Source organism: Esox lucius, chromosome 9 (assembly GCF_011004845.1).
Source record: "Esox lucius isolate fEsoLuc1 chromosome 9, fEsoLuc1.pri, whole genome shotgun sequence".
Taxonomy (NCBI): Eukaryota; Metazoa; Chordata; class Actinopteri; order Esociformes; family Esocidae; genus Esox; species Esox lucius.
The window spans coordinates 19266469-19288489 of record NC_047577.1 but is presented as its reverse complement, the minus strand read 5'-3'; the positions used below and the strand labels follow the sequence as shown (position 1 = coordinate 19288489).

At 46.8% G+C, this 22021-nt stretch overlaps 1 protein-coding gene across 7 annotated transcripts in view; it reads left to right on the top strand.

The window, feature by feature from the left end:
• The first annotated feature begins 1452 nt into the window (after positions 1-1452).
• The window catches only part of si:ch211-214c7.4 (nascent polypeptide-associated complex subunit alpha, muscle-specific form), a 30715-nt gene continuing 10146 nt past the window's right edge, over positions 1453-22021 (top strand). For 6 of the 7 annotated variants that reach the window (XM_029122209.2, XM_029122210.2, XM_029122208.2 and 3 more), the window contains exons 1-4: positions 1453-1745; positions 11771-12469; positions 12766-12829; positions 19974-20131. In XM_029122209.2, coding sequence (XP_028978042.2) covers positions 11875-12469; positions 12766-12829; positions 19974-20131 — 817 coding nt within the window. In that variant the 5' untranslated portion in view covers positions 1453-1745; positions 11771-11874. The remainder of the gene's footprint in view (positions 1746-11770; positions 12470-12765; positions 12830-19973; positions 20132-22021) is intronic. The other variant, XM_029122211.2, reaches the window with a different exon arrangement.

Sequence of the window (22021 nt, the reverse complement as noted above, 5' to 3'; positions counted from 1 at the left end):
CACAGCGCATCCATAATATTTAGAGTCGAGATCCCTCTCATTATTGTTTTCGTGACATGCGGCCCACACTAATCTCCTCCACGCTGACCCTTGACTCCGCTGTGTGTTTGTGCGGAGGGATCCGTGTGTGACAACCTCATATCTGGCTTCCTGTATGTGTGGGCTGACTTGATTGTTTGCTCTTGTGCCCGGGCAGCATACGCAGCAGCCCTTGGAGTTGCAAACGCGAGGTATGGCCGGGGGTCAGTTTTCTGCAGATGGGGGACAACAAGATCACACCCTGAAAGTGTGGACCCACAGGATAAACCGGTAGATGAGAGAAAGCCCCCTTTCGTTTAACAATCAATCCCAGTTCCGTTGCCAGAGGTGTTCCCAAGGAGACCAGTACTGAGCCACACCCTGATTGTAGAATGTTTTACATCTAGGTGGGGGAGGTCATGACCAGGAAGTTACTGGATTTAATGGTGCTAACGACCCAATAATCCATGGGTCTTGGATCATGGATGAAGACAAACACTGTATTGCTTCAGTGAATGACTCCCAGTCCTGGCCCCATGAGGATAAGAAACATAGCTGGAAACATAAGAATTGCCAGAGCCCTGTGAATAGCTGAGACAGACAGAGATGTCAGACAGACAGGCTTTGAGTCATTGGCTTTCACACACATTAGGGAGTACACACACAGAGATTGAATGTCAATCTACATCTCTCGCTGTCCCTCTCTTGGCACTGTGACTTGGGACTTTTCTTTGCCCAAAGCCTCTTCTTTGAGGCTGTCCATCTTTCCATCTCATTGTTCTCTTGCTGTGTTACGACATGGTAGTCACATTTCTTTGGCCCATTCAGTCTCTTTCAACTCTTTTTCTGTCAATTTCATAGTCTTTGTATATCCTCCCAGCTTCTGCTGGGTAAAATACAAAAATGGATGCTCCCATTGTGTGTAGTCAGTGCCCTGAAGCAAGGATGCTAAGACTGTACATATGCTTTAGCTCTAAAAACGTGTTGACCTTATGTTCATAACCGATGAGACCTTTTCAAGAACAGTAAATAATGCTTTTCTCATTTGAATAAATATGACTCTTCTCCATTCATGTCGGAGCTGTCAATGGCATTCCAATTGTAAATATTAAACAAAATAAAAAATTAAAAAATCGATTAAGTACAATAAATGTTTTCTGTTTTGTCTTGAACAGGTGTACTGTGCAGTTTCAAGATTAACCATTCATGAAGCAGGATTTTGGAACATCAACAGCGGGCTATAGAGGTGGACATTTAGGACGAGGCCTCCTGGCAGAGTAAAGAAAAAGTTAGGGCAGTTGGATTTGCATATGACATCATTCTTATTTTAAATAAACATCGGCCCGTGGTCTTGATTGGTTCCTAGCTGGAATAATAAATTTTTTGGGGCATGCTTTTCTTTCAATTTCACCCCCGCGCGACTATGTGGTAACTCCCCTCTTTCGAGTCCTCATCTCGAGATAGCGTCTGGCGTCCACAGAACGTGACTGGAGAGGAGGGACGCACGACGTTTGAAAAATCCAAATTAAGGCCGATACTTCATTGTGAAACGGAGAGGTCTGGCAGTATAGGGAGCTGTGCGGTTTGTCCTCCAAATAGTCGGCTGGGTGAAAACATTTAGTGCGTATCTGTCCGACCAGCAAGGAAGTAGACTAGAAGAGGATTACGTAGTCTGTCGGTGCAAGGATTTGTCCAAACGCTAAGAAGCGTGCGTCGACATTCTGACGGTGAGTTGATACGTTGTAACACGACCTACCCAATTTATAGCTATAAAATAATAATTTGAAGCAGTGATTCTTGTTGTTTCGGGGTAGCGGTCATCTATATTATTTTTCTAAATCATGTTTAATTGGGTTTTTTTGCTGACGCGGGAAGTGACAAGTCGGCTTGCCTATTTATTAGACGTTACTACTCGTGTGGTTGAAAAGACTTCGCTTTCAAACCGTTTTTGATGCGATGCCTACACAACTGGGTGGTTGGGCGGGGGTTTCAACATTATTTTCGTGATTTGTTGTCCCAGAAACAACCTCACCGACGCGCATGCGGTGACTGGGCATTATTGTGCTCATGTCTACATGTTAATTTAATCGATTTTAATTTATTGACTTGCCTGGGTACCAAACTTTCCCCCGTTATCGACCGGTTTAGGCTATAGCCAGGGCAGACACTATTGTAAACTCGAGGGCCAGAAATGGCTACTGCAAACCCGGGGTTAATTTACGGTTCATTATTGTGTCCTGGTCTCAGCTAAACGGAATCTGTATCACCAGTAAGTTCCTCTATGGAACTGCGTTATGTAATGAGAGCAGGTGGTGCGCTAGCCCATAATCGATAGCCGCATTGACAATGCATGGTAGGCCTAACCCCCATGAGGTTCTCCAATCGATGTTGACAATCTATTTGTTAATTACGCTGTTGAAACGCACATCAATACCACCTTAGATACAGCTGCAGGTCTGATGTGTGGATAATTGGCAGCTTTGCTATGCGTAACCTGCATGTCTGAAGTGTTAACGGGAGCGTCAGTCTGGAGGCTCTTGCTCCCCCAGGTCTGGAGATGTCTGCTGGATTATACTGCTCGGCAAGATTCAAATCGTTCTGTTTACATAATCATACCCGTACACTGATGTTACAACTGACAACATAGGAACGCAGAGAGGGTAGAGAACTTTGTTCTGACGCACCAGGCTGCTATGTCTACAGATCAGTAATACACTTTCATGGCTTTTGGTTCCTAATCCTGATGACATAAAATGTATGAGTATGTTACGCTTAAGGACCACAGGCTTTCCACGTGCAAACCAGTACTGTTGCACCAGCCCCACCTCAATGTCACTAATTAGCTCTGTCCCCACAATTCTGTCCAGGCATTTATTCTCCATCAGATATCTAACCACTATAACCAGTTGGTGAACATTCCAATGTTTGGCATTCAGGAAAAACTCACTCAGACCGCATTGCTTTCAAAAACATCTGTTGTGTGTTCTTGTGTGGTTCTGTGGTATTTGTGGTGCGTGTGTTTTTTTATTATTTTTTGGTTGTTGTTGTTTTCGTCACTGTGTCAAATTGACTGAGAGGCTGTGATGCGGCAGGGGTGTGACATTAACACCCTCTGCCCCCACCTGGAGTTGGGCCGTGTCTTCCCCTATGACCTCTCAGCTGCCGCTGTGAGTGACAACGTTTATCACTCTCTCTTCATCCCAGGACCCCTGACCGCTTCACTCTGTTTAGACAGCGTCCCGTCCCCTGTCCCGTCACACAGTCCTCTGCCAGCTCCCTGTCCCCCCCCATGCGTGTCGCACTGGGAGCGGCAGAGGACCTCACTACACAATGTTATTGTCAAACTTGGGCGCTGGTATGTATAAATTAGAGATTAAGATGTGAAAGGAAAATACCCACGTTTGGGCACAGCCGAGTAGAGCCAAAATATTTTAATCTTGTCTAATCTTATTGTGATATAACGTCAGTGGGCCGATGTGCAAACATAACATCTCTGTGTATAACTATACCCTAGGGGTTTGAAAAGACTAGGACTGATTCCTCTGAAAGTTCTATTTGAGAGTGAGTGCCAGTTCTGTTTTCAGACATCTGAGAGGTTGCTGTTTAGTGTGTATTTAGGCTCTGTATTCCTGACCCTGACTGTAGCCTAGAGCGAAGTCTGATGGGGGGACCGTAGTCTTGCATCAACAATTCTCATTTTACAAGAATCTCGTTACACTAACTTTCCTGCTTTAGCAGAATCGCGTAACATGATTGCCGTCTTTTTGGAATGTCATGGCTCCGCTTCAGTGGACAGGAAGGTTTTCCTCTCGCAGACATGTTTATTGGACAGCTAAATTTGTCTATTTTAGGTAGGACTCACAAACGCAGGTGTTCGGTGGTGTTGTTTTCCATGAGCGTGACCAGACCCTTTGCTTGAATTGGACACGACCCTAACACAGTGGGTTATTTGACCCCTATGCCATGACTGCGAGACACCAGCTATTCCTCTGGAAGCCTTCAACCAACCCTCTTAAAAACAATAGCCAAAAAATGTTGGGTCCCGAAAAGCTGAGGCAGTCCATGAATGCTCTCTGACTTAAATGGCTTTCTATAAAATCCTCCTAGAATGCTACATTTGTTATTTGAAAATGCCTGTTGCTGTAACATGAGGCGTGTAGCAAATGGCTACTTCCGTGGTTGCACGAGCCCCCCCCCCCCCCCGTTTGTAGTATTTACCGTCGGGGGGGCGGAGTCCATGTGAAAGCATTACTGCAACAGCTGCTCCGATTATTACGCAACGGAGGTCAAGGTCACTGGGTTCAAATCCATTTTCTTGCATAGAAAGCAGATGATGCGTTAAGTCAGCCCACCCCGGCCAAGCCTAGCTGGCGTCTGCCATATCGTCAACGGCAGAATCTCTTTTCTGGACTACTCGGCACACATCTGCTGTAACCTAAAAGGCTGCATGGTTTCCGACTGGCGCACTATCCCCTGTCCAGTGCACGTCTGACACAGTGCTGAAGTAGTGCATTGGATGAGGGAATAGGGAACCATTTGGGACGAAGATGGTGTCCGGTCTGGCAGGGTTTGGCTACGGGACGCTGAGTCTCCCTTGGCCGTGGTGGTCTGCACCGTGGCGTTCTTCTGCCTTCTCCCGTCCGTTATTAGCCGTGGAGACACACAATGCTTTCAGCCACTCAGTGGCTGCATGCCTTGTGAAATGTGTGAAATTCGATGTGAGCAATGGGCTCTGGGCTGTTATTAGCGATCGAGTTATTCAGCACATTCAGGGATCTGGTTTGGTCATCTCCTGTGGTTTCTGGTTTGAATTCAAGATGCCAGCCCAACTATAAATCCAGACCTCTTCTGTATTTTCCCTACGAGGTTCAGCCAAATGTACTCAAGCTGTATTCCTCCCAGGCGGCCGAGGCCCTGTCTGGTTCATGTTGAGTGGTGTGCTTTTGGACTAGTACGACTTGGTCCTTGGTCATTGACGCCAGGGTTTCACAGTGTGTGTGTTTGTGTTGCTGCTTACGCATTTCCTGTTATCCTCTGGTTTGGCTCTCGGCCTACAAATAACCCACAGCTGTGTGCTCAGTGTCCAACCCAGAGGGAGTGCCAGTGAGGCGAAATAGTCTGTGTCCATCTGGCTTGGGCTCCCCCTGGCTGCTCAAAGCCCTGGTAACGTATCTGGCCCAGAGGCGGCTGCAGCTCGGAGCACAGCCACTCCCCGGTATTGACTTACCCACCCGATCGGCAGGGCGGAGCGGCCATCGCGACGCTGTCAGCCAAACCCATTCTCCCACAGCCTGGCGTGGTTTGTCACGGCTCCGTCCCCATGTCGTTCAGCAATCCTTCGCAACCCCCATTCTCTATGGTGTTTCGGGTGAAGACAAGCCAGCTGCGGTCCCTGTTCCCCTGCCCACAGACTGGGCTAATCTCCACCCCCCCACATGCCCCAGGCCAAAGGGGACTGTGTGGGTACAGGGGCAGACAATGGGACCTGTCCGCTACCCTCTTAATCCTCAAATTACCCAGTCAGGGGCGACCGACCAACCCACACCTCCCCTGTACAGTCTCTCACCCTTGCAGGGAGCGCCCGGCCCCCATTCGTGCCGTGGCCAGATGAGACCCCAGATCGGACTGGGTCCGGAGCTCATTTGAACAGGCGCCAGCTCCGGCAGATTGCGCTGACCGCCAGCAGTGTGGCTTGTCCCCGGTCTGGCCTGCCTGTTAAGTCCATCCGTCCATTCTCTGGCGGCCACTCTCCATTTAGCCTGTGGTACCACTTCGCACCTGCTACTCTTCATCCCGTTATTGAGCGCTTTAACGTCACTTAGCACATGCTCAACCCCCCCCCCTCCCCCCGATGGAATTAATTAGCATTATCAGCATGCCTAACATGCGCTTTCTGGCTAATAAATCGGTTAGCATGGCTAAGCCTATGCTTAGTGCACATCTTTAACACTCAGTGAATGGCCGCTCTTGTCCTGGAGATTGGCAGCACGTTCCAATGCAGGCTAAACATACCCTAGCCAAGCAATCAGCCAATGATCTTTTGTTTGACATCGTTAGGGGTTTATTGCCCTGGAGTCGGATTAGAACTTAAGAATGCTGTCAGCGCGGTCCTCAGAGACCGGAGTTACACCTCTGATATGAACCAGTGAGCCGTTGTACAAGCTTTCATGCCTGTGCTTTACCCTGGTTGCCAGAAGCTTTATGTCCTGTGCCCGTTCCCTTTGAAATAAGGGTTTGCCTTTTAGTCTTTGGTCTGCCCCTTTAACAAGTCGTCCAGGAAGGGAGACCGTACAGGCAGATCATATGGGATTAGCATAAGTCTGTCTTATATTAACAAGCTGTCTTGCACCAGTTCCCCAAAGGGCGGGGCTTCCAGAAGTCTCCCAACCAACTGGCAGTTTGGGGTGGGACAGTGTAGGGCAGGGCTATTCAAATCTGGCCCTCAAAGCCAGTTCCACTAAATGTTTTCATTGCAACCCTCTAATCAGGGACTGATTCTGTCATAAGACACCAGGTGGGTCCCATTAATGATGAGGCAGAACAGAACCAGCAGGCTCTGGCCCTCGTAGGGCAGGATTTGAATACTTCTGGTGTAGGGAGTTGGCCGCTGGCTCTGTAGGGACTTCCAGGTTAGTCCATTGAATTGCACTCCCAAGCCATCCACATTGGCTATCTTGGGATGGGAATCCTGTTTTATTTTTGGATGGGGGTGGTGGTCAGTATTCCATGCTTTAATTCAGTTTACACCTACAAGACATACAGTTGTGTGTTGTACATATGCACATATTAAATGTTTCGTAACCCACAACCTGGTGTTCAAAGCGCCGTGCCCTACATTCTGGTCTGCATGAAACGAGAGCGTACTATTCAGTGGACAACAGATGGGCACTTTAGTTACCGTGTTGCGATGGCTCCTCCAGGTCAGTCAGAGCTCCTATTTCCTCTGAGTAATTCCAGTCCAAAGTGCCTGTGACTCCTGGCCAAGGTCAGCGAGCGGTCTGCGTACTTCCACGGGACCCCCCCCTACGTGACCCACAGGACCGTGCAAAGCGGTTCATTGCTTCACAGGTGGGGGTGGGGGGTGTGTGGTCCACTGTGGCCTGTTTATTTTGTCAGCAGGGTCTGTGAGAAAGAATGCTATCGCCACTCCCTTCTCCCTCACTATGTTCCTAAAAGAGGAATTCTGAGGAGCTAGCTGTTTTTTTTGTTCAGTGTGGAGGCTTGCTGATTTCCTGCCCCCCCCCTCCCCTGTGTTTTAGCAGTCATACACAACCCATGACCCGCCGTCAAGCCTTTGAAGGATACTAGCTTAATCTCAAGCTGTGCTTGTCGCAAAATAATGCAGGCTACTAAATATGTACCCAAACGGGTGTGGGTGGTGTTTTTTCATCAGGACATCTCTGTGGACATTAAACACTGTGTTGATGCAGAAGCAGAGCACTGAAATACTGCCTTGTATGGGCAGATGGAGCAAGACACACCATATCCTCAACTGGTCCCCTCTCCTAACAGTTAATTTAGCTTCCCCCACTCGCACTGAATATTGGCTCTCTTTTTGGATGCTATGCAGCAGTCTGGATGGGACAGTTGTTCTGGCTTACTCTGCTCAACTATTTTCCCCTCTATGGTTAGAAAGTATTTAGGAGGCTGGGTCTTGCAGTGCCGTTCAGTTTGTTGGTAAATGATAGGCCTGGGTGCTGGCTTCAATACATGTTTTGGGCTATAGGTTACTTTGGAGCCACAAAGGTGCCTAATATGTCACTTGAGCAAGGTACTAAACCCCAATTGCAGTTGGATAAGAGCGTCGGCAAAACTACACTTGAGTCATAAAATGGACTGAAACTCCAAGGTACTGATTAGTTTCCTTATTACGTATACTTCAGTCAACCTGGATGGTTGTAGCTTGTTGTGAACAGTTGTTGAATTTGGCTGGTGAATTGTCCATGTGACATCCTGTCTAAAGGGGCACCGGTCCAAGATGAATCTCCAGAATGTCGGAAAACCCCTTCCTTCCCGTGCATAACCCCTCCCCTTTAGAACGACGTACCTCCTTAGTTCCTCCTCTTTCTGTCCCAGCTCCCTTTCTATCAGCATACCCCTCTGACCTCAATACACACAGATTGTGCAGTGTCAAGGCAATCTGGGATTCTTAAGACCAGGGCCTCTGAGTCCTCCACATATCCTCACCCAGACAGCCTGTTAATATACAGCCAAAGGCCACTGGGGCCTGTCTGTTGAACGCCCACAAGTCTGAGCAGCCTCGCTTACACTGCAATCTACTTTCCAGGCCTGTTGTTGTCTAGCTAACCCACACTGTTTAACGTTTCTATTAGTGTGTCTGTCAGACGTGGGGGGGGTGGTCAAGCAAGGTTGAAGGCTGTTCCCTGGAGGTGTGGTCTGGAGGGGGGCGGGGTCTGTTGACCGCAGGATTTCAAGTTCAAGATGACGCAAGTACGCCCTGGAATCAGAAGAATGTAGGATGTCAGACCAGCCCCTGAACTTTCTCTCACTTTCTTTCACACACACACCACCACCATGGCCTTGAAAAAGCCTGATATCATCATAACACACACTCCCTGTTTTGAGCCTGTACGCCATTTCCTATGCGTGGTTTAAACTGTGTCATGACACTAATCTGACATCGCTCCCAACTCCCTGCAGTTCCGACCCACTCTCCGGCGCAGCCAAATCCTCCGCTGTTAGTACTGAAGGGGGTATTAAAAGTGACCCATTTTTGCTGGGCGCCACTAATGTCTGACGAGATGCGCGAACCACTCTGTATGATTACTGCTGGCCTCTGCAGCGGCAACATCTAGTTTTCAGGGACACAGAATCTCCACCACCCCCACCCCCCCCCCCCGAGCCCAGACATTTACGTCTGCTATGTTCAATAACAGCAAACATCTGTTATTAAACTGCCCGGGGGATAATATTATATCTAATTAAATATTTAGAAGGGAGGAGAATCAAAGGAGAGGGGGGCGGTTGTAAGAGGTCATGCAGCGCAAACACGCCCACTGTACAGACAGAAGGGTGCGCCGCGTTTCTCCAGTCTAGACGGCCCCTCCCATCAGTCAGGGCCGTGTTGACACTCCCACTGAGTCAGACTGCAGCTGGAGAGCTGCTTCTAACCAGCTTATGAATTTGCATACTTCCAACACACTGTAATTGTTGCCAGGGGTATTGAGCTAATTGTGATATTAGCCACAGCGCTAGCTGGAACAGAGGCATGCTGCGCCCCAAATATGGTGTTGGTCCTTTTTTTAACTGGGATTTGTTATGCAAATCGGGGAAGGCTTGGAGGAACAATGGCCCTTTTGTGTTCGGTCGAAACGCATGAAGCTTTTCACGTGCATCGACCAGGCAATCTATTCTCCTCTTGCTTTTGGGCGTTCTCTTTTTCGGTCATCCCAATTGTGACTTTGTATTTGGTCTCACCAGCATTCCTCAGATTTGTGCCATATGTGGGTTTTACTGATTTACAAAAAAAAATTAAGACTGATTTACCGTTTCATTATTTTGATATGGTAATCCTCAACTAACGGCTGCTTAGAAGCGTAGGTGTAACTCTTCCAAATTGTCTTATTGCAGCTGAACAAAGCCCTAATATGCCTAATGATATAGGTGTAGGGTTTTACTATCAGTTCCAGTACCATGCCGTCCCCAGTGGCTGGTTGTGGTTGGCATGATGCCATTGCGCGCCCCTTTCCCAGCAGTCGTTCGGGCTGGCAGTAGGGAATGTGAATCTGGCTGCACTTTGGTAAGCCCCTGGCATTAGCTGACCAGAGATCTGCCAACAGCTAAAATATCCCTCTTTTATCCTGCTGTTTTTGGAAAGAGATTCCAAAACAGTTGACCCGAGACGGGAAATTCTCCCTAAATTTGATGAATATTTAACGATTTAGCCGAAAGTGCTCAGCGTACCAATTCATTGACGAAACTATCGCTTTCATACACGGGCGGTACCTACAAAGATGATTAAGCCATAAAATTGTTACCTCTGCACCCCCCAACTTGATCATATCTAAAGATATCTACAGCCCAGGAATACCATGGCAAGCTTTCTTCACAGGCGTCTGCTCAAAGCCACTCTGTATTTGCGTCTGCTCTCTGGGCCAGAAAGTCAACTAGGTAAATGCTCGTTTGGGCACGCTCACTCACCCGCTCTGCTACCTTTGCAGGCGTCCTAGCTGCATGGGTTAAGGTTAGGCTAGAGAGTGATAAGTACAGAATGTCCGCCCCTGTCGGCCTGTGGGTTTGTTTTGGTTGGTCAGTTTGTACATGTGTCTTGGTCGGTCGGTCAGTGTTGGTCCTGGGGATTTGTAAGGGGCGGAGAAGGTGAACAGCATGTCTGCCTGAAGTCCAAGCCATAAGGAAGAGAGAGGGGGACTGCACACCAGGCATTTTCTGTCCTCTCTGGGTGAAAGACGGGTCAGACCGTTGTTTTGGAGGAAGAAAGATTTAAGAGGGGGGTTGTTGTGTTTAGTTGGTGGAAATTGGTGTCGGTATCAGTGCTGTTGTCTATTCTCTCCAGTACCGGTCCAACTAGTTCCATCGGGTCAGCACATGTTTGTATGTTTGTTAGGGTTTGTGTTGTGCTCATTATGGAAAACTGTTGTTATGACCGAATGCAACAAACCAAGGTTTGCATAGAAATCAGTGGACAACATGTTTAGCTATCAATAAATGTCAGCGACTCAGGGTTAATAAGTAACTGAACAGAGCCCCAGGGGAGTTGAGTTTCTGCTCTGCCTCCTCAAGGCCTTCGTATCTGCTCTGCCTCCTCAAGGCCTCCGTATCTGCTCTGCCTCCTCAAGGCCTCCGTATCTGCTCTGCCTCCTCAAGGCCTCCGTATCTGCTCTGCCTCCTCAAGGCCTCCGTATCTGCTCTGCCTCCTCAAGGCCTCCGTATCTGCTCTGCCTCCTCAAGGCCTCCGTATCTGCTCTGCCTCCTCAAGGCCTCCGTATCTGCTCTGCCTCCTCAAGGCCTCCGTATCTGCTCTGCCTCCTCAAGGCCTCCGTATCTGCTCTGCCTCCTCAAGGCCTCTGTATGGAAAGTGGTTTTAATGGAAGTTTTGATCAAACCGTTTACAGTTTGAGAACCAACTGTTGGTCCTGGGTTAGTGTTGGTGTCACAGTTTTCTGTGTTGTCATTTTAGTCCTCCCTGTGCTAGCATGTCTAGTCTCAGTATTCGCTGGCTGTCGCCGTGGCTCTGCATCTGGCCTCGCTGCGCCGCGCAGCCGAATCACTAGCAATTGGGCTACGTGACCTGGTTCTCCAGATGGTCCCGTCTCTTCATCATTAAGCTGTCATGTCAGATGATTGAGGAGGCTTGCTGGTCCTTCAGCAATGTCGGCCACAACACTCTCTTGTATTCTCCCCCTGACTTACATAAAGGAACATTCTGGGTCTGTGTGTGTTCATTTTTAGCACATTTGCTTTTCAGATCCTAGAGGCCATTTTGGTTTTGTAATGCAAGTTATTGCACTTCACTTTATAGTAACAGTTTTGGTCACAGGTCTCTGTGATCTCCAAGTTTATTGGCGTCAAAGCAAAGTTTGTGCACTTCAGAAACAAGCCATCACAAACCCTACTGTTCCTGTTTATAAGCATTTTAAGTTCGTCTGGAGGGAGAGTTTCCCTTGAATGTTTATGCTACTTCATCACATAGGTTGAGGATATTTGAAGTTTTTACAAAGTAAAACATTGCAATGTCACAATGACCTATGGCTCTTATCTTTCCCCCATCCAGATCGTTAAAGTTGGAGCCAGGAAGTCTGTTCCACTCCGGGGCTCAGCGAGTGTGTGGGCCGCTGGATCCAGCGAGAGAGAGACCGCCGCCAGGACCGCAAGGGGATGAAATCGGATGGGGTTGCCATGGCGACCGCCGAGCCCTCCGAAGAATTAGGAGCCGAGCCCTTGGCCCAGGGGATGGCCTCAGACGAGCCCCCCCCGCATGCAGATCCTTCCAGGGCACCGCCCCAAAATTCCACAGCACCCCCAGCAGCTTCCAGGCAGATCAACGGGGCCAGCGGCAAGGCAACCGCTGACCCCAAGGCGAAGACCACGGGCGTGGCTAAACCGCGGCCGGGCACAGCCATCACCAAGAATACGACGGGTCTGGCATCAGGGCCCGGCACCTTGCGTCCGGGCACTGCCCCGAGCCGCGCGGCCAACGGAGTAAAGCCCTTAGCCAGCGACTTGGCCAAGAAAGCACCGCTGGACAAAAAGAAAGCCGGAGCCACGGCGTCCACGGCAGCGGCCAAGAGGCCAGTCGGAGTGGCTTCCACCGTCAGGACCCAGACTAAGGTGGCTGACAGGAAGCCTGCCGGTGCAGCCAAGCTTAACAACACCACCAATACAACCAGGACTGCTGTGACGGGAGCTCCAACCAAGAGACCTCCCCCAGCAGGCCCCAGCAACGGGGCCGGGGCCCGACCAAAAACTACAGGTGAGGATCACCTGGCGTGGGCCATCCGTCTAAATTGTGTATGTTCTTCTGAGAGGCCTGTCCGATTAACTCCAGAATCACTGGGCTGAAATCACAAAGCTGTTCAAATCAGGGGTATATTTTTGTAAATCAGTAGTTTAAATTAGTAGTGTTGCATTTTGAGTTCAGACAAATGCCTGTGCATTGCTGGAAAAGCAATGGAAGTCTTGAACTATCGCTCCACTTAACCCCCCCACCCCCACCCACCTTTCAGAATCCATAGTTACATGCAGTCTCTTTCTGTTACCCTCCCCTAGCTCCAAAACCTGCAACCACTGCTGCAGCCAAACCTGATAGGACTGCTGTTTCCAAGACAACCAGGTAAGGCAGCCTATCCCGCGATCGCACCACTGCCAGGCATGCAAAGTGATACACGGTCTGGTGAAATGTGACGCAGTCAACACTAGTGATGCAATAGATTAAGATGGTACTATTATAGTCTGAGGAATAATCATGGTTTCACGATTATGCTTTATTTCGAAACACTATGTAGGTATAAAATCACATGAGCATTCTTTAATTAGAGGTTTATATGGTACAATTTCTTTGATGGCTTTTGTTTTTAACAGTGGCTGCCTTTCGAAAAATAAATCATAGTTACCAAATAATACAGTAAAAATATAAATAAATAAACATTCTATCTATTTGGAATTAAATATTAGCTACCTCTGTAAACATCCTTGGCAAAAGGATGTTTCAAAACAAATGGTCAAATGGAGTCAAAGGCTGCAGGGCTCTTTTGATCAACAAGCCTATATATTTTCTTCTACACATCGCCAAGGATTCTGCCACAGTGGGTTGATCTGCAGCAGTACTCAAGGTTGTCTTTAGCTAAAAGTGAATAAGAACAATTAATAATCTATGATAAGATGAACTTCAATTGGACTAGTTGATTTATAACAATTTGATTGACTTCTAAAGTGTAACCCTAACCTACCATACCTAGCGTTTACTCAACACAAATGGGAGGAAGCAACAATATGTTAACGGTCACACTGAAGCCATTGAGGGGATTACATGCCATTTTAGTTTGAGTAAAATTATTAAGCAGTTTAAAATTAAACGGTTTAATGCTCCTTTTACTGCCCTTGGTTTACGTTGTGCTGAAAGGAAAGCCCAACTCACTGCTACTTTGTTGACTAAGTTACACTTTTTTCTATTTCCCAACCAGCTCAAAGTTTCACTAAGTAACTAGCCACTAAAGTATTCATTATTAACTCACTTATTACTTGCATTAGGCTACCTTTACTTAAATATGGACGGTGACCTCGAAGATGTTGAATCAAATTTTAGGTGTTCCACCCTTTAGCCACAACTTTTTTCTGCAGGTTTGACATATAGGATTTCTGTCATCTTGAAAATCCCCATGATTATTCTTTACGTATCCAAAATGCTTCCACACTGACAACCTCAGGCGTTTTTTCGGTAGATACAGAGCACCAATGGTTGGTCCCTCTGCCATTGTTTTGTTGCTCTTGTGGCAGTGTGCCGCACGGCATTTTAAGCTTGTGTAACTTCATTTTTGTTTCCGTCTGCAGGTTGCGCCTATCATTTTTGTTTAATTTTCCTCACTGTGCAACCATTGTTGATAGAAAAATGGTGTACCGTAATGTCCCTATTTTGAGAGTGAGAACAGAAACACTCGGTGCAGCTGAAACTTTACGGTTACAAAACCATGATGTTTTAAGTCGTGGTTAATAGTGAAAGAGGTTAATCGCTGCATCCCTAGTCAACGCAGATGTGAGTTTGAATTACCTCAAAAGGGGTAAAAACCTTAGCCCTCTTCACAGTATTAAAATAACCTCTCCCTTCAGACACAACACAAAGTGCAATCACAGTCCTAGGAGATGTTTTGCGCCAAATGCCTGACTCACCAAATCAGAGGGCTGCTTGTTGTTCTTGGAGCTAAAAGAGACTCAAAGTGGCCCTTGTGGATGGTTGTCGGTTGTCAAGTTTCGGTCACTATTCGTCTCCTGCAGCCTGAATGACTGTCCGAAATAAAGACAGAGAGCTCTTCTGTTTCGCCGCTGCGGTCTTCCTGGATGACACTGGTCTGAATCACACACGTCTTTGTCGGCCATACAGGGCACTCCAGCCCCAGTTAAGCCCCCCTTAATTCCCAGGGCAGGGGTTATTGACTGGGTTTCTGTGGGCCTGGGAGCACCAATGCCGGACACACTACGGCTGTGTCTTGACTGTTGCAGCTGTTTATATTGTTAAAATCGCACCGATGGAGGAGCTGGACGGGTGAACAACTCCCATAGACACATGTATGTACACACTAAGTCGCTCTGAATAAGAGTTTCTTTTCAATGTAAAAAATGTCTAATCGGACCTGTGTTTCCCAGTCAGACGGAGAGACTCCTACTATGGCGTCCCGCTCCGGATGTACAGTTGCCCTCCGTCAAGCTCTCAGCCATAATTTGATTGAACGTCTCGTCCGCTTCCTCCCTAATGTTCCATTTCTATCTGATTAGGAGGTGGTTGACAGACTCACGGTTGTTTCAATGCCCAGAGTTCCCAGTACACGGACTACTCCTTACAACCGTCTGTTAGACTATGGAAAAGTACTGGTTGTCTCTTTCAGCTGAGCCATTAAAACATGTCGGGCTGTATTTTGGCCGATTCAGCACTCTGCATTTTACAGTCAAGTGCGTCGTATTAATACTTGTCATTGTCAGGTGTTCTCGTCCTTAGAAGAATGTGGAAGTTCTAGATTTCTGGCTTGGAGTTTTCTTGAGGGAATGTGCCGTTGTCCCTCATGGTGGAATTGGTGAGGGGGCTGTGGAACAGTCTCTGTACTGGACATGGTCCGCATGCTTTTATGTCAGACCATGATGCATCTGGCCATAGATGGCATGTTGTATGGCGCCATGCCATGCGATTGAAAATCCACTTCACTGCCACTGGATTCTTTCCGTAACTCTGAAGTGGGTCTTGTCATAGAGATCCGGTGTGTTACCGTCGCCTTGCTCTCCAAGGCTTTCCCCCCTCCCTCAGTGGTCAGGAACGTGGCAGACGAACAGTGTGTGTGATCTTTTTGGATTTGTGTAATGACACCAAGCAGGAGCGCATGCGTGCATGCTGCTTCTCTGATGCCAGGAGCAGTGGCAGCCAGGCCGTGTGTCTCCATGCTGGGCCCGGTTCCTGCCTCCCTGAGTTTGGGGACTAGGTAACAGGCATAACATAATATTACAGTTCCATTTCACCACCTGCAATAAACTGCCAGATGGCCCTCTAGAAAATAAAACGAGACGAAAGGATGGCCTACAGTGTGTTGCCATAGTTACACCTTGGCTGGGAAATGAGTTTCCCTTAGTAAATAATGAACGCTCATTGCCCTAAAGGGGTAAATAAATTGGACTTGATGGAAATCATTGTGCATGTCAAGAACAGGGGTCACGACAAGGCCAAGCGAGATTGAATGGAAGCCTCGGAACAGGTGATTGGCTACTGGCCAAACGCAAGGGGACTGTGAAATGGCTAGGTGTTACCACAGTGTTGCCATGTTGTCGACCAGGTCCGCAGATGTGTTGGTACCTTTAGGTGACCGCTGTTTACTTTGGGCTTGCATGCCACTTCTGGGTCACGTTCAGTCGGGTGGAAACATTTTGCAACTACCCGGAAGAGCTTCCGCAGTCCAATAGGTTTGCATTTTCCTGTTTTTTGTTTTGGTTTTGGTTGAATACTTGACACACCCAGGCTCAATGAATTGCCCAGCAACCAATCACGAGCCAGTCTGACAGTCGGCTGGCTTGATTTATTCCTGTGTGCAGGAGATGGATACCATGGAGACAGAGGGGCCTGTACCTTTTTTTCCCTCCTATCTGGGACCGGTGTCCTCACGCCATCTGAGCAGTCCCGTCTTAATTCGACCGACCCATTTCCGTCCATGAGCCGTCTATGCCTTTACGATACCAGGCGTGTAGCCAGCATAGCCGGCAACCCCTCCCTCTGCACTCTCCCCCACCTTGTGGTCATCTGCTGTTTTGGTTGGCCTGGAGACTCCTGAGAATGTGGGAGGAAGCCAGAGTTGTATGAGGCTGGGTGACACGTTGTCGAGGGGCTTAGCGTAAGGGTTAACGCTGCAGCATTGGCGCTCTAAGAGGACGATGTGCGAATTCAGAGTGGACACGCCCTGACAAATGTGGCGAAGCGCATTGTTGTTGCAGAGCAGTGTGCAATCGGGATCTCGCCCCAGCGGAAGCAGTCACTCAATGTTCCGGTCCTGAACTCTCTGAATTTCCCCCCTGGCGGCGAATAGAAACATTTCCAGCCCCGGGTTTCGGCAGTGTCTGGAGATACATCCATCATTACGATAGCTTGGTTCCCAAGGCTTTGGTCAATGTTCCTTCTCCAGATCAGTTGCTAGGGGTTTCTGCGACAGGAGCACTTCACTTGAGTGGTCCAGATCAGTTGCTGGGTTTTTCTGCGGCAGAACTTCATTCTAAATCTAGACTAAACAAAGTTTGGACTTGTTCTCTGTGGAGATGAGATCTTGCATTCCCAGTTGGCCAACACAGGCCCCAGTCACAAAAAGCAGAGCACAGGCAGAAACATGGTTCCATAAGCTTGTAGGAGGCCTCAGAGGACAGGAAGAGGAGAAATTCTGACGGGGAAGATGGTTGCTCTCCATTGGGTATACAGTGCACCTCCAGCTGCTCTCATTCTTTCTTTTCCTCGCTTTGCTTGATTAAAACTGCATTTTTCATCTGTCAACATGTAGTGCCATGGGAGTCGTGCTTCCCGGCTGTGTCTGACAGTGAAAGAGGAGATGAGCGATTCAAATGAACCCTTCCTGGCAACGCCAACCGAAGGAATGAGGCCTATTGTCTTATCCGTGTAGGACAACTGAACAATTGTGGGCATATTTAGTTTCTTAAAATGATTGTAGGTTGTTAATACCTTCCTTTCTAGAAAAAAAAAAGCCATGAAATAGAGCCTGTCTCATTGTGACGTGTAGGTTGGCGAGATCTTGAATACTCATGGTTGGTTGTGGTTTCCTTAGACAGGCAGTGATGTGTTGCATTGCTGAGGAAACCAAGTGACTTTAGAACTATGGCTGGAAACCACTAAGATCCCCAGAGTTTAATACAATGCTCGAGCTGACACAGTATTTCAGTGTTTGTTGTAATAACATTTTCCTAAAACTGTTAACCACATGCTGCTGCAAAAATGCTTTTGATCTGTTCTTAAAAAGTGCTGAAATGAAATGCCTGTTTAAAAAGATACCAAACAAGTTGAAGGAAATCTTGCTCTGCTAGGTGAGCAAAATGGCCCTTTCCAATAAACAAATCTGTAGCAATTTTTGTTTTTCTTTGTTAGTTTGTTACCCATAAGCTTGGCCTCCATATACAATTTCTAAACACAGCTTTTTTTTCTGTCAGTAATTAGACCACTACCAATATATCAAGGTCTCAGCACTATTGTGCCCTCCCAGCCCTGTAACACAGAGAGGCTCAGTAAGTTTCAACACGTAGCAATTTCTCAGCTTGCCCCCCCCCCCCCGCCCCCCATGGAATCAGGCCCTCATGACCTCCCTTGACCCCTCACTGTCCCTCCTTCCTACCAGAAGCAATCCCTCGTTCCATTCCCCATGTCCCCGCTTTGTGGTACCTATGCGAGCAATCCGCCTACACGTGCTCTGTTCCTTCTGTCTTTTATACCTCTTCAACCTCCAAGCAGACTTCGTCTTTCGTTTTTATTCCCTCAACCACTTTTTAATGGCTTCTCTACAGCGACTTGCCTCTTTTATTTCCTCATCAGTTCATCTGTCATCAGAAGATCCAGCTTGCCATTTGTCTGTTGATTTGCTGGACTTAAGCACACAGCGTTAGTCTCTCTGTCCCATCGAAGCACCCTATTACTGTACAATAACAGAAAAGCCTAGAGGTCTCGTCTCCGCGTCCTTTGTTTGATCTGGCTAACAAATGGCCATTGTCGGGCTGACTCCTTGTGGGAGAGGCATTTGTGTGGCTGGGCTTGTGCATGGCCTGTGCATTTGACTGTGAATTAATGCATGCTGTCGTCTATGTACATACCATGGCGAACCAATCAAAAGAACAGCGCAACAGCATGACAGAGATTGGAGTAATTGACAATTGAATTAAAACGCCATACAGCAGCCGTTTGGTTTTCAAAGCATCAAATGAGTTGGTTTTGGAGTCTAACAAATGAAAGGGAAAGCATAGACTTAAATAAATGTCCTTTTGTTCCATTACTTCATCTGTGGGCAGAAAATGCAGCATGTGGCATTGTGCAGTATAACCTTGGACTAATAACTTAAATACATTTTGTAGTTTGGTTACTGTAGGGTTCTTACATAGGTCAATTCTGGGCAACAGGAAGTTTGAAGCCCATCCGAGTGGCTTGCAAAACAATTGTAGGTACGTGTCATTTTCACTTGTTACATCGCAAACTTCCATTACAGTAATCTTGAAGTACTGGACTCTGCAGGCTCCCAGCTACAATCTATTAAATTAAATCAATTTATTCTTTATTGGCTTAGAACACACCATATCTAGCATTTATTGTGTTGTATATCCAAGGCAATATTCAAAAGTATTCACAAGACTATAAAAAATTAACTCTCCCAAAACTCTAGGGTTTCAGCATGGACATTGCAAATACCTCATGCGTGTAGATTGCTCACAGCAGTGTCACAAATGTATCCAAGCATAGCTCTTGTAAAGGTCACGACTGGATCCTTTGGTGAGAGGCATCTCCACAGCTGTCTGGCACCTGTTCAAATGAACAAGCTGTTTCGAAATGGTAGATCTGGGCTTGCTTTCCTCAGTCGCCCTCACTCCAGGAAGTAGAGGGACCACAAGAAAACCAAGAGAGGAAGGGGATGTGGGCAGGGAGTCTTGAAGGTCAGGCTCTGCCCTTCTAAGTGACTTCTGCACAGTTGAATGGATTAGTGGCTTTTGTTTTCCCTGACCCTTTTAGATCGAGGAGCCGACCAGGAGCGTAACAGTCCATTGATTAGTCTCCGTTCCCCCCCTCTCTCCTTGGAATACTACTCTCATCCTTAGGAAGTTCCACCCTCCCCCACAAATGTTCTTCCATTTTTCCATCATCACTCGTTCCAGCATTCTCTCCTCCCCCACTCTGCTGGGATTAGAGAATGACTAAGCGATGCAGTCAGACAATGAATGGGCCATGTTAATGGGTTTCTGTGGCCTTTAAATTTGTTTTTATGCAGTGCAGGACAGGGCAGTGTTCAGTATGTAAAACCATACTGCAACATTCACTTTAACTTAGTGATGTACAGAACGACCGGTTAAAAGAACAGGGACTGGAATGCTATGAGCATGGCTGCAGCCCTTTGAATGATGTCACTCAATGCTTTGAGCCACACCCACCAAATGGGAAGAATCTGCCCTCAAAGTATGTTCAAGAAAATACGAGAATTATGTTCTCAGTAATGTACGTGATTAATTAAAAACGTTTTGTTCTTCCCCAGGCCCACCACTGCCCACTCCGGTCTGTCACTGGGCACGTCAAAGCCGGCCACCGCTACCTCCTCAGGACCTGCAGCTTCCAGAGTTGGCACCACAGCGCCCTCCACTGGCAACACCACTGCAGCGCAAGCAACCAAACCCACAGGCCCTGCAAAGAAAAGTACACTCACACATTGTTTTTCACTGTTAAATATGAAAAGTGAACCAACATTTTTATGGTGAAACCTGGGTATTCCAGAAAGGTGGATTGCTAACTTAGAACTTGCTAGGTTACCATCAACTTGAACAAAGAGTTTTTGGCACCGTAAAGAGGATGAATTGTAGCTTGACCAAAAGTTAAGATTAAGTCAGATTCTATTCCATCACTATTGCCTGGCCCATTATAGACATTTCCAACTGACATTGGAATCTTCCTTGTGTGCCGTCCATGAGAAATTATTGGACCTCAAATAGATTCTCTAGATTTTTTTTTAATTCCTTACTCAAGCCGTACATGTCATGTTATAATGTAATCCAACAGTTTCTTTTACTTTACCAACTTTGTATATCGCCTGTGATTTCTCACTGCTGCAGCAAAAGCCTTATTAGAAGCCTGGCAGAAAGTAACTGACGGAGTGACTCTGTTCGTAACATGGCATGATTTAACTACCAAAGGGGTCTACGCATGTATGGGTGATTATTAATAATGATGTTTGTAATTTGTAGAGCCCTTTTATTGCAATGCTAGTGATATTAATTGCCAAGCCCATTGCCTAAATTGTAGTAGTCTACATTAACTCTCAGCTGCAATGGTAGGCCTATTTGCAGAAGCCAATATAGGAATGGTGTTTTATTCAATTCATAATAGCCCATACTGTAGTTATAACCCAGGGGGAGGAAAGTGATCCTGGCTGCTGATAACAACAAAATATAAGATCATATCAATAATGTTTTTGGGAAAACCATCTGCATTATTGTAGAAGGTGCTAACAATAATTGCTTTTTCCAAACTACTCAAATATCATACTATATCTTTTGACTCCAGGATGTCCATGTTGCCTGTTATTGCCATAAGGACTTTTTAAATGCTGTTACCAATCTGTGCTTCACCTAATGATTTAAATGAGAACCAGCCATTATGGAACCAAAAAGAGAAGCCGCATATGTTCAGGCAATGCTGAATTTTAGACATTTTTCTGGAATACCCCTCAGGTGTTTTAAGGGAAAGTGAAACAATTCTGGATTTAACTTTAGTAGTTGGTTGCAAAATATATTTTTGTAAACCTTTCATTTTCTTGGCCTTACTAGTTGAACTTAGAAAATGTAAATTTGAAGCAGAGGTACCTTGCCTCAGTGCTCAGTTACACATTTCCAAGGGAGTGGTTCGGGCAACTGCAGGTCTGTAGTGGTGGTGGTGTTGTTGTTGCTTCTCCCTATTCAGGTTTTTTTCTGGATCACAAAGGGTCTTAGGTGGAGGGTGTGGCCAGTGGAGTGGCAGTAGGTGGAGTTGGCCCCTGCCCCCACATAATTCACACATTTTAGAGGCCCCTCCCTAAGTTGATAATGTTAGAACATTTCTTGAAATACTACACACAAGGAGCTTAATGACATTGTTCACACAATAGATGTAGCTATCCTATGTAATTGTTGCCACAATGTAATTTTTATATTCAGGCCATATAATATTTGCTATCCAAAGTGACTTGTTGATTAACAGATGGATGAGCTGATTTCAAGCAGAGGTCAATATATTATTGAAATGGGCTGATCAAAACCGCTCTAAGTTTTGATGCATGTAATTTAGTGTACAATATGGAGTGGATTGATCAAGTTATTCACTGCAAAACTCAATTCCTATCCAAAAGGCTACTCAGAGAAAATAACCAGGTCTGAATTCAACTGCCACATCTGACCAGTTTGTTCATCGGCTTGTTATTCAAGCCTTTGCTGTTGTGATTGAGAGCTAGATTGGGGACGGTATGTTATCATTTGGAACCTGGCTAGTATTCAAAATGTTTCCCTGCATTTTAACAAGAAATGTGTCTAGATATTCCTTAGACTTGTCTCGGCT